The sequence below is a fragment of the Zea mays genome, chromosome 3, assembly GCF_902167145.1.
Source record: "Zea mays cultivar B73 chromosome 3, Zm-B73-REFERENCE-NAM-5.0, whole genome shotgun sequence".
In the NCBI taxonomy this organism is placed as follows: Eukaryota; Viridiplantae; Streptophyta; class Magnoliopsida; order Poales; family Poaceae; genus Zea; species Zea mays.
Genome location: NC_050098.1, coordinates 232,247,655 through 232,261,383, shown reverse-complemented (window position 1 = coordinate 232,261,383; position 13,729 = coordinate 232,247,655). Strand labels below are relative to the sequence as shown.

The window sequence follows — 13,729 nt, the reverse complement described above, 5'->3', positions numbered from 1 at the left end:
GGTCCACCTAAAATTGTCACTCAATTACCAAAACTAAAATAGGGTATTTAAGCACGATAAGTCCTTTGATGCACATGATAAGATTTGAGGTAAGTGCCAACTCTTAGTACATAGGTGTGAGCGCCTAGAGGGGGTGAATAGGTGATCCTGCAAAACTTACTTTAAACAATACAAACTTGGTCTATAAAAGGTGTTAGTGTAAACTAAAACAAGTTTGGATAAGAAGAGGAGATGAAAATGAACTCTTCACTTGGTTGTTCTCTTAAGATATGTATTAAACTAGTAGCAATATGTAAGTAAAGTTAGGCACTAAGGAAGACAAAAATCGCAATAAACTAAAGTGGACAAGAGACACGGTGATTTTTTCCCGGGGTTCGGCCAAAGCCTAACTGCACGTTGTGGTGACCTCCTTTGGTCAAGGGTTGCACTCAACCCCTCTCAAGTGATCCAAAGATCAAACTTGAGTGCCACGGTTATCTTCTTTATATCTCAATCTTGTTTGTGAGGAATCTCCACAAGTTTGGAGTCTCTCACAGCCTTACAAAATAATCATAATCAAAATTAGAGTAAGGGAGGGAGAAGAACCCACACAAAAGCACAACGTAGCAATACACGCAAGAAAGCCAAAGAAACGAGTGCAAGAACACTATCACTGGAACAACTCGAAACAGGCGCTCGAATCTCTCTACAATCACATAATTTTTGTGGATGCAATGAATCGGAGTGTTGGTGTGCTCTTGGTATGTTTGGGTACTGCTCCATGGCGCCTAGGGGTCCCTTTTATAGCCCAAGGGGCCTAGGAGCCATTGGTAGCTCCATTTGAAAGTTTCATACTTGTCTTGTATGTGCACACCGGACAGTGCACAGTCTAACAGTCCACAAATATTTGATTGGCTGGTTTCCTGTTTTGGGGGCACCGGACTGTCCGGTTACCCAGTTGACCGTTGGAGCCGCTAACGTGGCCGATGTAGTCGTTGGCCGCCTGTCACACCAGACTGTCTGGTAATCAGTACAGACTGTCCGATTATTTTTAGCCGTAGAGGCCGAGCAGAGACCGAGACTGGGCAGTTGGGAGTTGGGACGTACAGGCACCAGACTGTCCCGTGGGTGGCACCGGGTTGTCTGGTGCTACCCAGACCAGCCCCTAAGTTTGGTTCTTTTGAGCCAAACTTTTCTATCTTTTATTGACTCTTTTTGAGAGGTCCTCTAGCACTTAGACAAACATAGTTAGTACCTAAAACAATTGACTAATTGTTGGGATCATACCTCTTTCATTCCTTTTCTCCGGGACTTCCAATGTGTTCACAACTAAGTCCAAATGTCACTTTTCTTAGACAAAAGAGTTAGTAGTCAAGCAAATGTGCAAGAAACATAGTATAAAGTATGTGCAAATTATTCAAGTATGTAAACCTCAAGTATGCAACTTATTCAAGTATGTAAACCTCATGATAACCGAGCTCTCTGAGTTGGACATACTAGTCATGAAACCCTAGGCATGACCAAATGTGTGAAGGAAGAACTAATATCACTCTGTGTAGTCACATAAGCAGAAGCAAAGAAATCCATTCATGTAGGTAACAAAGATATGACCACGTGAGCACATCAGCAGTAGCAACAGAAAGGAAGTCCAGTGACATTCCGTAGAGCAAGAGGTTGCAAAAAAAAATCCTTATGTCGCACGGCTAATCATGGAGTTCAGCACTTCTCACTAGGATAAATAAAAACAAGACATAGAGGGGATCCCCTTGTCAAAGGCAACGATAGTGAAGGATCAGGCAGCCGGCTTCTCCATTCACTACAATTCAAGTGTTAAGTGTAGCAGATGGAGAGCAATAAGGAAAGAAGATCGTGCCATTTTTAACTGACCCTGATGTCGCGAGACCTAAAAAAGATTAGGTCATCGTTACACATTACTATCAACTAGATTCATATCCCAAGAAACTCACACATGCTCGAGAGAAAAAAAAATGAATAAGGACGTCATTGAAACGCAAGAAGATAAATATCGTGTTTGGTTCATGGTTGTTCTTGATTCTTGCTGGGTAACTTCGAGGCGAAAACAAAAATGAACTGCATAAAGATTAATATCGTGTTTGGTTGATGGTTGTTCTTGATTCTTGTCTGCATGTATAACCTAGTTGAAAAGATAGCGAAACAAAAAAATAAAAAATTTGTAACTACACTTTAATAGTTCCAATTTTACTTTTAAAAATCACATTAATACTAATATAACTTAATACATATTAATCACATATCAACAGCATCGTTAAGAAACTCCGCGTTGCACTATGTAGGCACGCTTGCCAGGAACACGGATAAAATTCGCATCATGCTCTAGACTGTCTTAGGAGGCCTCAATGGTAAATGCGATGGTCCTGACTGGGCAAAAACAAGCCAACCAAACAGGCTATAAGTGGTTTTGCAATCCTAGATATCACTAACAGCGAGCTGCCAATATCATAAACTACTTCCAGAGTCCAGACCTGGCAATCTCTTATCTTCTATATCTCTACTATATTAAAAAGCATCAGTTTTCCTGGTTCTATGGTTTCCACCTTTGTGATGCCATACATTTAATAATTTAAATAGTCAAAATTATAAAATTATAGGCAAATAAAGATTCAAACCATGGTTTTTTTGCTATAAACCCATATTCGCATTCACCTAACCAACAGAACACATGTCTTTGTATTTTATATTCTATACTTTATAAATAGAAACCGTAGCAACATAACTTTGCTAGTTATCATAAACTACCACTTCCAGACCTGACAATATATTTTATCATAAATCACTTACAGAACTGGCTGTAAAACACCAGAACACAACAATGTCATTAAGTTTAACAACATGACATGACATGCATCAACAGTTTTGGTTCATCGATGGCAGAGGCATCAGTATCACATGTTCTACGAGATATTTAATGGCACACAAATGCATTTCCGTATTCAGGACTTGCAGATGGGAATGACTGCATTTTGCATAACAGATAAGTCTTGGTTGTCACAGAAGATGCAGGCCACTCTCCGTCAGTTATTACCATTCTGCACAGCTGCATTTGCACGCGGATCATCCTCACCAATCTCTCCATCCTCGTCTATGATACCTTCCTCATCATCATCTCTGCCTTTGCTGCAGCGCACTGGAGATGCAGGCTCAGGTTTCCCAGAAGGTTCAACAAATTTGGCACCTGCCTCTGGCTGACCGTTGGGGCTCATTGAGCCACTGGCTTTGCCATTGTACACAGGACTATATGGAGCAGACTTGTCATCGTGTGGGCTGGGCGAGCGATCAAGATCAACCCTTTCCATCTTCCCATCTTCCATGTGGTCATCCTTGTGGTCATCCTTGTGGTCAGAGTGGTTCACATGGTCATCCCTAGAGTGAGATCTTGGAGGGCTTTTGTGCTCTGCATGCCCCGAGTTAGGCCGAGCAGATCCTGAAGCAGTCTTTTCATACCTACGGCTAGCGACAGGGCTGCGACTCTTGCTGTGGCTAGCGCCATGATTTCTACGGCTCCTGCTCCTGCTCCTGCTCTTAGTCCTGCTACGTCTACCTTCATGACGACGTGACTTCTTGGGACTTGGGCTACGGCTTCTACTGTCACTTTTGCTACGGCTTCTACTGCGGCCTCTAGTAGACCTACGAGATCGCCCATCGGTTTCACCAGGGTCGTACCTGTTAGCATCACAAAAAACAGTCAGGATCAACATATGGGCATAGTATTACCATAACCACGTATCAGATTCTTCGAAAAACAAAAACAAACTCCAGATATGCTACTCTTATTGCTATTTAAACCAGATCCTCCTATCTGATTCTCCTAAAAAACGGAATGCTGAGCTAAACTTCTAGATGTCCATAACAATTGCAACAAATAGTATTGAAGTTTCTCCAATGTGGTGTACATAGTAGAGTTAGAAAAAATTGCTATTTTGTCACTCCCAGTTTGGGCTCTCTGCTATTATGTCACCCCGTGTCTATGGATTGTGGGACCATCTGTGTCTATGATTTGTGGGCCCGATGGTAACTAGAGAAGCCCACAACTAAGAGTGACAAAATAGCAAATGGATCAGTGGAGTTACATAGTGGGACCAGCACCCCTCATCTTAGAAGCTCTATGCTGCCTTTGCTTTTTAGTGCATTTCAGTTAATAACAATACTATTACTAAGCCATTGTGAATATAATTATAAATATGCAACATATATGGCATATCTAGCACAACAGACAAATCTCCAATTCACATAAAAGCAACCCAGTACTAAGTTTACCTGCCACGGCTACCATTATCATCCCTTCCACGACTGCCGCGACCACTCTCTGATTTCCCAGAAGATGCTAGTCCATCTCTGCTGCTGTACCTTGAATCCAGTTCAGAACGTGAACCACCCCTGTCAGGGCGGGATGCCCAATGGTTCCTCTTCCTACCTCGTCCACCGCCACGAGAAGCCATATCCTCTAAATCACGGGGCACTCGTTGGTTTGCCCCTTCCAGAATTTTGATTAGGTCAGCAGCATATTTTGAATCCTGATCACAAAAAAATGTATATGCAACACCAGTGGCACCAGCCCTTCCTGTCCTGCCAATCCTGTGAACGTAGTCTTCAACACCAGTGGGGAAGTCATAGTTGATCACTACCCTGTGTAAAGAAAACAAAAGGCGCTTCACCGTGTTGATGCAAATTCTGACAAAAAAAGGACCCACAAAAGCACAGATAAAATGAAACAAACTGGACTAAGATCTCAATAGAAAACCAATGCAAGTTGCAACAGGTAAAGTATTCTGCAACCACTTCAGCAGTTTCTAAGTGGTGATACACATGATGGTTCAAACATCACTTATTCATATAAACATGGAAATCAATAACAATACATAAAAGTAATGCATCAGCAATAATAAAGTTGCAACCTTCAAAGAAGTGGGCGACACATGGAAACTTGTTAACCTTTCTTCATTTTAATTAGTCCATGCAAGGCATTAACAAGCACTGGTGTGACAGTCCATGCAAGGCATTAACAAGCACTGGTGTGACCCGGGCCAAACCCACTAAATTTTCTTCATTATTCCCACGGGCGGGTCTAGAATTTTCATGTGACCCAGACCAAACATACTAAATTTTCTTCTCTACCTTTTATCTAAGTCATTTTATACTGGATTAAATAGACTTATAAAGGATTACATGGATCAAACCCTGGGCCACGACAGGGTGGTTCAGGGTGCAGATCCACCCCTGATTATTCCATCATACCAAGAAATCAAAAGGCATACACACATGCATATGCATAACAGAGAAAGGAAGTTAGTCTAACCTGATATCTTTGATGTCCAAACCTCGCGCAGCAACATCAGTTGCCACTAAAATGGGAGACCGCCCAGATCGAAACTGATTCAGAACCTTCTCCCTTTCACTTTGGGACTTGTCACCATGAATGGCCGAAGCTCCAAACTGCCTGGTGAGTGTCCTTGCAAGTTGGTCACACATCCTCTTGGTGGTACAAAATATTAATATCTTTGAACCTGAATCCTGGGATCGTAATATCTGCTCCAGGCGCCGTTGTTTTTCTGAGGGTGTTATGATCTCTACATGCTGCATGGGAAAAGAAAATAAGATAACATGAATATGTAATGTAGGCTTATTTGTGTAAGGGAACCAAAATAACTACTGTCCATGCATCTTATAAAAATGATAATACTGACAGAAGGAAAAGACTGCCATGAACACATACCTGAGTAATAGAACTATTAGCAACAAGTGAATCAACACTTCCAATTGTCACCTGTACAGGATGAACAAGAAGATCATCTGCAATCCTTCGGACTTCCTTGGGCCATGTAGCGGTGTACATAAGGGTTTGCCGACGGTGAGGTATCTCTTTCACTATCTTCCGTATTTGTGGCTCAAAGCCCATGTCCAGCATGCGATCAGCCTCATCCAGAACAAGATATGACACTTGCTTAAGACTTACCTTTCGCATCTCCAAGATGTCATTTAACCTTCCAGGTGTTGCAACAACAACATCAACCCCTCTATCTAAATCTCTCAACTGAGGACCTTTAGGAGCACCACCATATAAGCACTAAAAAAGATCAAGAACCAAAGGTCAAACAATGAAAAATAGAAATCAGAGATCATGACACTGAAACAAATATTAGAAACAGAACAAGGACAATATCATAATTCACAATACAACTTCAACACCTGGTCAATAGTTTTTTTTTTCGAAATATTTTTTGAATTAATATCCTGGTTAGACATATATTCATGATCATTTGTATATTAAAACAGATAGAGGGAACAAACCGTGCAAGAAATTCTTGAAGATCTTCCAAATTTCACAGCTTCATCCAGAATCTGTGTTGCAAGTTCCCTTGTTGGGGCCAAAACTAGCACTGTTGGGCCATTCCTAGTGCTGTTCTGCAGGCGCTTGATATGCATAAACCCAGGAAGTAGATACCCAAGAGTTTTGCCTGATCCAGTCTTTGCAATAGCTACTACATCTTGATTTTGCATAGCAATTGGCCATGACTGGGCTTGGATAGGTGTTGGGCTTGCGAATCCAGCACGTTGTATCTACAAAAAGTAAAATGGGGGGAAAGCAACAAACAAGGGCAAAGTAAGGACAATAGAAGAATTAATATAAGCGCATAAATTTGGTTAAAATATCCCTTTTTAACTCTTCATTGCGCAAATAAAGACAATGCATGAGGACAATTTAAGGCCATACGAATAAAATGTGTCCACAATGTGTAGACTTGCGGACACAAGGCGAAGTAGAAAAGGCTCTAACAGAATCCGTGGAGGCGCTCAGGCATGGATAGTTGATCCACGAGGCCCCTTGCAGCAGCTGCCACCCGATCCTATATATGGATGGACGTTGACAGCCTGGGCCAGACCTCCACGGGTCAAGCCCCAGAAGAGGCCCCATCATCCATGGGGGGAGCCTTCCAAGAACCGGACGCAGAGCAACAAATCGGCCACCGTGGGTGTCACGAGTGGGTGCCCCTTCGCGCAAAGGGCAGCCCCTCGAGGAAGGAGCGAGCAGCCTCAGGAACTCACCCACCTTGGCAGCTCCATCAACAAGACCTGCCCTCAGCCAGTCCCACTTATAGATTGGCCGAGGGCACGTGAGGCAGCATACGACATTAGCTCCACCTCAGAGCAGATATCGCATCTGCCACAGATATGGAGATAAGCAGTTGGTACACGAGCCCTGATTTAGCACAATGAAGCAAATAAAGAGACAAGCAGGCAACTGGAGCACGTGTCCACGATCCATTTAGCTCGCCATATTTGAAGACCTTTATTCCTCGCATGCGACTCTGTTAGGGTTAGAGTTAGATCATGAGTTAGGTGGGTTCACCCACTGAATCATACCTCCTTCAGAATTTCTGACGGGAAGCCACCAGCCTCAAATGAAGTTATTGGAGTCGGCACATTATCCCCCTGCAGCAAGATGAGAGAGTACGAGTTTGAGCTGCATCTAACATTGTAGCAGATGTGGCAGCGTAGAATTCATACCGTGACGGTGATCTCATGGCGGCGGCGGTATGCCTCGGTGGAAGGATCGTCGGCGACGGCTACCGGAGCCGGATGGTGGTGGGAAGACGCCGTCTTGGAGGACGCGTGCTCGTCGTGGCGCCTGTCACGGTCACGGTCGCGGTCCCTGTGGTCGCGCCGGGGTGGGGTGCGGGATCGGGATCTGGACCTGTCGCGGCGGTCGCGGCTCCGTGGAGGCGGGGGTGGCAACGGAGGCGGAGGCGGGAGGAGCTGGCTCTCGGGGGGCACAGGCCGCTCGTACTGCGTGACGTTCGTCTCCGGGTTCCAGTAGTAGAGGTAGCCGGTGGTGCCGTCGACGAGGCCGCGCCACGGCTTGGGCAGCGTCGGGTCATCCGGGGCGTACCGCGGGGCCGCGCGCCCGGATGAGCCAGTCCCTCCTGACATCAGATCTGGCCGGATCTTTGGTCTCCAGGCTCCAGCGACGGCTGCTCCGCGGAGGCCGCCGAGGACGGACGAGATGAGGGCTCTGTGGCGACGGCGGCTAGGTACAGGCCGATGCGAGGGTTTCGGATTTGTGTCTTTTTGCCCCACTAATAATATTCAGCCGTGCTCTCGTTTTATTGCGCTTCTAGGTGCTAGCGGAATCGTGGTCGATTTGGAATGTTGCAACTAATTTCCAACTCAAGCTCACACATCTCCAACAATATCATTCAGGGTTGTTTGGTTATTATGACTAAAGTTTAGTTTATTTATTTAAATATTAATTATGAGTACTAAATATAGTTTAATTATAAAAATAATAACACAACTAAAAACTAACTATCCAGATAAATTTATTAAACTAATTAATCTATGATTAGCAAATGTTTACGGTAGCATTTTGAGCATTATGTAATGATATGACATAGACCAACTTCTCATATGATTGTAAGCACTTACATTTTTTACATTTTCTAGAGAGCGTGATTACTTTTGTTGGGTTTCTCGCAAAACAACTTTGTCACACTCGGATTCAAAGTCAAAAATAGATGCATCTTAAATGTGCGCTAGAATCAAGTCCACACATACAATGACTCAGTGTATAGAGAAGAATGACATGATATTTATTACATAACATGAATGTTTTAAAAATAATTGATAATAAATTAAATCGAACTAAAATAACCATCTCCAAGGCGTCGTAGTTGACTAGGAGACAACGTCTAGATGTCATCGAACTCATCGTAGTAGTCCTCCTCTTGTGGTGTCTGCTCTTGACCATGTGTGATTATAGCAAGGATGGGCTCTCATGCAATCATCGCTCAGCAAGTGTGGGTAAAAGTGTTGTCGGGTACCGTAATTAAGGGTACCCCCAACACTCCTAAACACGGATGGTAAGCACCATCAGCACAAACTGCAGAGACCTCGTCTACCAAGGGACGCAATCTCGCCTCGCCCAACCCCGGCCTCGGGCGGGAACAGTAGTCCCGGACGAATTCACACCTCGCCCGAGGGCCTCCTCAGGCAGTGGACGCACCCCCGGCTCGCCCGAGGCCCAGCTCGGGCAGGCTTCATCGAGAAGCAACCTTGGCCAAATCGCCTCACCAACCGACCATATCGCAGGCGCATTCAATGCGAGGATCGTCTGACACCTTATCCCGACACGCGTGCCTCAGTCGGCAAGGTCGAAGTGACCGCAGTCACTTCGCCCTTTCACTGACCGATCTGACAGGAAAACAGCGCCGCTCACCCCGCTCCGACTGCTGTGCCAGCCACCCGGGCAAGGCTGACAACAGCAAGTTCAGCCTCGGGCGCAACAGGAAGCTCCGCCTCGCCCGACCTTAGGCCTCGGCCTCGGGAGGAGGTCTCCGCCTCGCCCGACCCCAAGACTCGGCCTCAGCCTCGGCCTCGGGAGGAATCGCGTCCTCGCCCGACCCCGGCCTCGGCCTCAGGAGAAGTCTCCGCCTCGCCCGACCTAGGGCTCGGACCGACCGCGTCATGGGGGATACATCATTACCCTACCCCTAGCTAGCTCAGGCTACGAGGGAACAAGACCGGCGTCCCATCTGGCTCGTCCTGGTAACAGGTAATGATGGCTCCCCGCGTGCGTCCGTGACGACGGTGGTTCTCATCCCCCTACGGAAGCAAGGAGACGTTAGCAGGATCCTAGCAGCACCGCCAGCTGTGCTTCTACAGGGCTCAGGCACTTCACCCGTCAGCTCGTCCTGACCCCTCGTACCTGAGATGACGGTGCAATCCGCCCCCGACGTGACTTCACCACTACCCATCGATCAAGAGGTACCGTCCGTTTTCCACCCTGTGCCTTTTAGATTCAACTTCGATCCACCAAGCGACCCCGCTTCGGTGAGCACTTTCATAAAGGCATATCCTAACCTTCCGGGGTACCAAATGTGGTCATCCTGGGACCGACTGACGACCGTCTCAACCTACGGGCCCCCGGGTTCCGAGGAAGAAGACGACCCCGACTCCGGTTGGGATTTCTCCGGGCTCAGTGATCCCAGTGCCATGCGAGACTTCATGACTGCATGTGACTACTGCCTCTCCGGTTGCTCTGATGATGGCCACAGCCTTGACGACGAGGGTTGTGGCCCAAGTCGCGAATGTTTCCACGTCGATCTAGGGGGTCACGACGAAGGCAACCACCTCGGTATGCCAGAGGATGACGATCCCCCTGTGCCTGCTTCTCGCGTTGACATCCCACGGGAGCTAGCTGTGGTCCCAGTCCCTGCGGGGGGTCAGGACACACAGCTCGAGCAAATCCGCGAGATGCAGGCCAAGCTCGACGAGGAAGGAGGGCAACTTGTGCAGCTCCCGCAAAACAACGAGCAGGAGTGGGCAGGCCGAGCACTCGCTGGAGAAGCACGTCATCGGGCTCGGGACGTCCAACGTCGTATCGTTGACGATGCCAGGGCAAGGCTGCCCCCGGCCTCCAGCGGGGTCGGCCAGAATCTGGCTGCAGCGGCAATACTACTCCGAGCAATGCCGGAGCCATCCACCACCGAGGGGCGGCGTATCCAGGGAGAACTCAAGAATCTCCTGGAGGGTGCCGCGGTCCGACCCAAAAGCTCTGCCTCCCAAAGGCAAGGGTGCCCCCCGGAGCATCGCGCAACGACTTCCCGACTCATGTGGGAGGCCTCGGTCCACACCGGGCGCACGCGAGACACGACGCCTGCAGCCCCGGATCGCCTCGGCAACGAGCACCACCACCGCGACCGTCAAGCCTGCCTCGACGAGAAGGTGCGCCGAGGCTACCACCCCAGGCGTGGGGGACGCTACGACAGTGAGGAGGATCGGAGCCCCTCGCCTGAACCACCAGGTTCGCAAGCCTTCAGCCGGGCCATACGACGGGCGTCGTTCCCGGCTCGGTTCCTGGCCCCGACTACCATTACCAAGTACTCGGGGGAAACAAGGCCGGAGTTGTGACTTGCAGACTACCGGCTGGCCTGCCAGCTGGGAGGAACGGACGACGATAACCTCATCATCCGCAACCTCCCCCTGTTCCTCTCCGACACTGCTCGGGCCTGGCTGGAGCATCTGCCTCCTGCGCAGATCTCCAACTGGGACGACCTAGTCAAGGCCTTCGCTGGAAACTTCCAGGGCACGTACGTGCGCCCTGGGACCTCCTGGGACCTCTGAAGTTGCCGCCAGCAGCCAGGGGAATCCCTGCGAGAGTACATCCGGCGGTTTTCGAAGCAGCGCACCGAGCTGCCCAACATCACCGACTCGGATGTCATCGGAGCGTTCCTCGCCGGCACCACTTGTTGCGGCCTGGTGAGCAAACTGGGCCGCAAGACTCCCACCAAGGCGAGTGAATTGATGGACATCGCCACCAAGTTCGCCTCTGGTCAGAAGGCGGTCGAAGCCATCTTCTGGAAGGACAAGCAGCCTCAGGGACGCCAGCAGGAAGACGTCCCCGAGGCGTCCGCCCAGCGTGGCACGAAGAAGAAGGCCAAGAAGAAGTCGCAAGCGAAGCACGACGCCGCTGACGCGGATCTCGTCGCTGCTGTCGAGCACAGGAACCCTCGGAAGCCTCCCGGAGGGGCCAACTTGTTCGACAAGATGCTCAAGGAGTCGTGCCCCTATCACCAGGGTCCTGTCAAGCACACCCTTGAGGAATGTGTCATGCTTCAGCGCTACTTCCATAAAGCCGGGTCCCCGGCGGGAGATGGCAAAGGCCAAGACAACAACAAGAAGGAGGGCGACAAGGAAGAGGAGTTCCCCGAGGTCCACGGCTGCTTCATGATCTACGGTGGGCAAGTGGCGAACGCCTCGGCTCGGCACCGCAAGCAGGAGCGCCGGGAGGTCTGTTCGGTAAAGGTGGCGGCGCCAGTCTACCTAGACTGGTCCGACAAGCCCATCACCTTCGACCAAGGCGACCACCCCGACTGCGTGCCGAGCCCAGGAAGGTACCCGCTCGTTGTCGATCCTGTCATCGGCAACGCCAGGCTCACCAAGGTCCTCATGGACGGAGGCAGCAGCCTCAACATCATCTACGCCGAGACCCTCGGGCTCTTGGGGATCGATCTGTCCACGATCCGGGCTGGTGTGGCGCCCTTTCATGGGATCATCCCCGGGAAGCGCGTCCTGCCCCTTGGGCAACTCGACTTGCCCGTCTGTTTCGGGACCCCTCCAACTTCCGAAAGGAAACCCTCACGTTCGAGGTGGTCGGGTTCCGAGGGACCTACCACGCGGTGCTGGGGAGACCGTGCTACGCCAAGTTCATGGTCGTCCCCAACTACACGTGCCTCAAGCTCAAGATGCCAGGCCCCAACGGGGTCATCACCGTCGGATCCATGTACCGCCACGCGTACGAATGCGACGTGGAATGCGTGGAGTACGCTGAGGCCCTCGCTGAGTCTGAGGCCCTCATCGCCGACCTAGAGTGCCTCTCCAAGGAGGTGCCTGACGCGAAGCGCCACGCTGGCAACTTAGAACCAGCTGAGGCGGTTAAGTATGTCCCTCTCGACCCCGGCAACGACGCCGACAAGAAGGTCCGGATCGGCTCCGAGCTCGACCCCAAATAGGAAGTAGTGCTCGTCGACTTTCTCCGCGCAAATGCCGAAATTTTTGCGTGGAGTCCCTCGGACATGCCAGGCATACTGAGGGATGTCGCCGAGCACTCGCTGGATATTCGAGATGGAGCCCGACCCGTGAAGCAGCACCTGCGCCGCTTTGACGAAGAGAAGCGCAGGGTCATAGGCGAGGAGGTCCACAAGCTGATGGCTGCAGGGTTCATCAAAGAGGTATTCCATCCTGAATGGTTAGCTAACCCTGTGCTTGTGAAAAAGAAAGGTGGGAAATGGAGGATGTGCGTCGACTACACCGGGTTGAATAAAGCATGTCCGAAGGTTCCCTACCCTCTGCCTCGCATCGACCAAATTGTGGACTCCACTGCTGGGTGCGAAACCCTGTCATTCCTCGACGCCTATTCAGGTTATCACCAAATCAAGATGAAAAAGTCTGACCAGCTCGCGACTTCTTTCATCACACCTTTTGGCATGTATTATTATATTACTATGCCATTTGGCTTGAGGAATGCAGGTGCGACATACCAAAGGTGCATGAACCACGTGTTCGAAGAGCACATCGGCCGAACGGTCGAGGCTTACGTCGATGACATCATTGTTAAGACAAGGAAAGCCTCTGACCTCCTCTCTGACCTTGAAACGACATTCAAGTGTCTGACAGCGAAAGGCGTGAAACTCAATCCCGAGAAGTGTGTCTTCGGAGTCCCCCGAGGCATGCTCCTGGGGTTCATCGTCTCCGAGCGGGGCATCGAGGCCAACCCAGAGAAAATCGCGGCCATCACCAACATGGGGCTTATCAAAGATTTTAAAGGAGTACAGAGGGTCATGGGATGCCTCGCGGCTCTGAGCCGCTTCATCTCGCGCCTCGGCGAGAGAGGATTGCCCTTGTACCGCCTCTTAAGGAAGGCCAAGCGCTTCACTTGGACCCCCGAGGCCGAGGAAGCCCTCGGAAACTTAAAGGCACTCCTTACCAACGCGCCCATCTTGGTGCCCCCGCTGCGGGAGAAGCCCTCTTGATCTACATAGCCGCAACCGCTTAGGTGGTCAGCACCGCGATCGTAGTCGAGAGACGAGAAGAAGGGCATGCACTACTCATCCAGAGGTCGGTCTACTTCATCAGTGAAGTGTTATCCGACACCAAGATCCGCTACCCGCAAATTCAGAAGCTACTGTACGCAGTAATTCTGACGCGGCGAAAG

General features: G+C 49.6%; 1 protein-coding gene across 3 annotated transcripts; it reads right to left on the bottom strand.

Moving 5' to 3' along the window:
• Positions 1 to 2,727: 2,727 nt before the first annotated feature.
• LOC100383248 (uncharacterized) lies at positions 2,728 to 8,181 on the bottom strand. Of its 3 annotated transcripts, none has more exons than XM_035965976.1 (8): positions 7,525 to 8,181; positions 7,381 to 7,449; positions 6,731 to 7,177; positions 6,307 to 6,576; positions 5,732 to 6,082; positions 5,315 to 5,592; positions 4,276 to 4,644; positions 2,728 to 3,681 (listed from the first exon to the last, which is right to left on the bottom strand). In XM_035965976.1, the coding sequence occupies exons 3-8, from the start codon at positions 6,932 to 6,934 to the stop codon at positions 3,033 to 3,035; spliced, it is 2,121 nt and encodes a 706-aa protein (XP_035821869.1). In that variant the 5' UTR covers positions 6,935 to 7,177; positions 7,381 to 7,449; positions 7,525 to 8,181; the 3' UTR covers positions 2,728 to 3,032. The 3 variants fall into 3 exon arrangements, with proteins under 3 accessions (XP_035821869.1, XP_035821870.1, NP_001348908.1); XM_035965977.1 differs by having other exon boundaries at positions 6,794 to 7,177; NM_001361979.1 differs by lacking the exon at positions 6,731 to 7,177 and having other exon boundaries at positions 2,750 to 3,681; positions 7,525 to 7,970.
• Between the last annotated feature and the right edge of the window lie 5,548 nt (positions 8,182 to 13,729).

Bases quoted from the DNA above. Each gene is read 5' to 3' on its own strand.
- LOC100383248 (NM_001361979.1), bottom strand. From the start codon at position 7,947: ATGTCAGGAGGGACTGGCTCATCCGGGCGCGCGGCCCCGCGGTACGCC. The intron at 5,593-5,731 runs GTATGTGTTCAT...TTTCCCATGCAG, and splicing joins CTAATAGTTCTATTACTCAG to CATGTAGAGATCATAACACC. The intron at 3,682-4,275 runs GTAAACTTAGTA...TGATGCTAACAG, and splicing joins GATAATGGTAGCCGTGGCAG to GTACGACCCTGGTGAAACCG.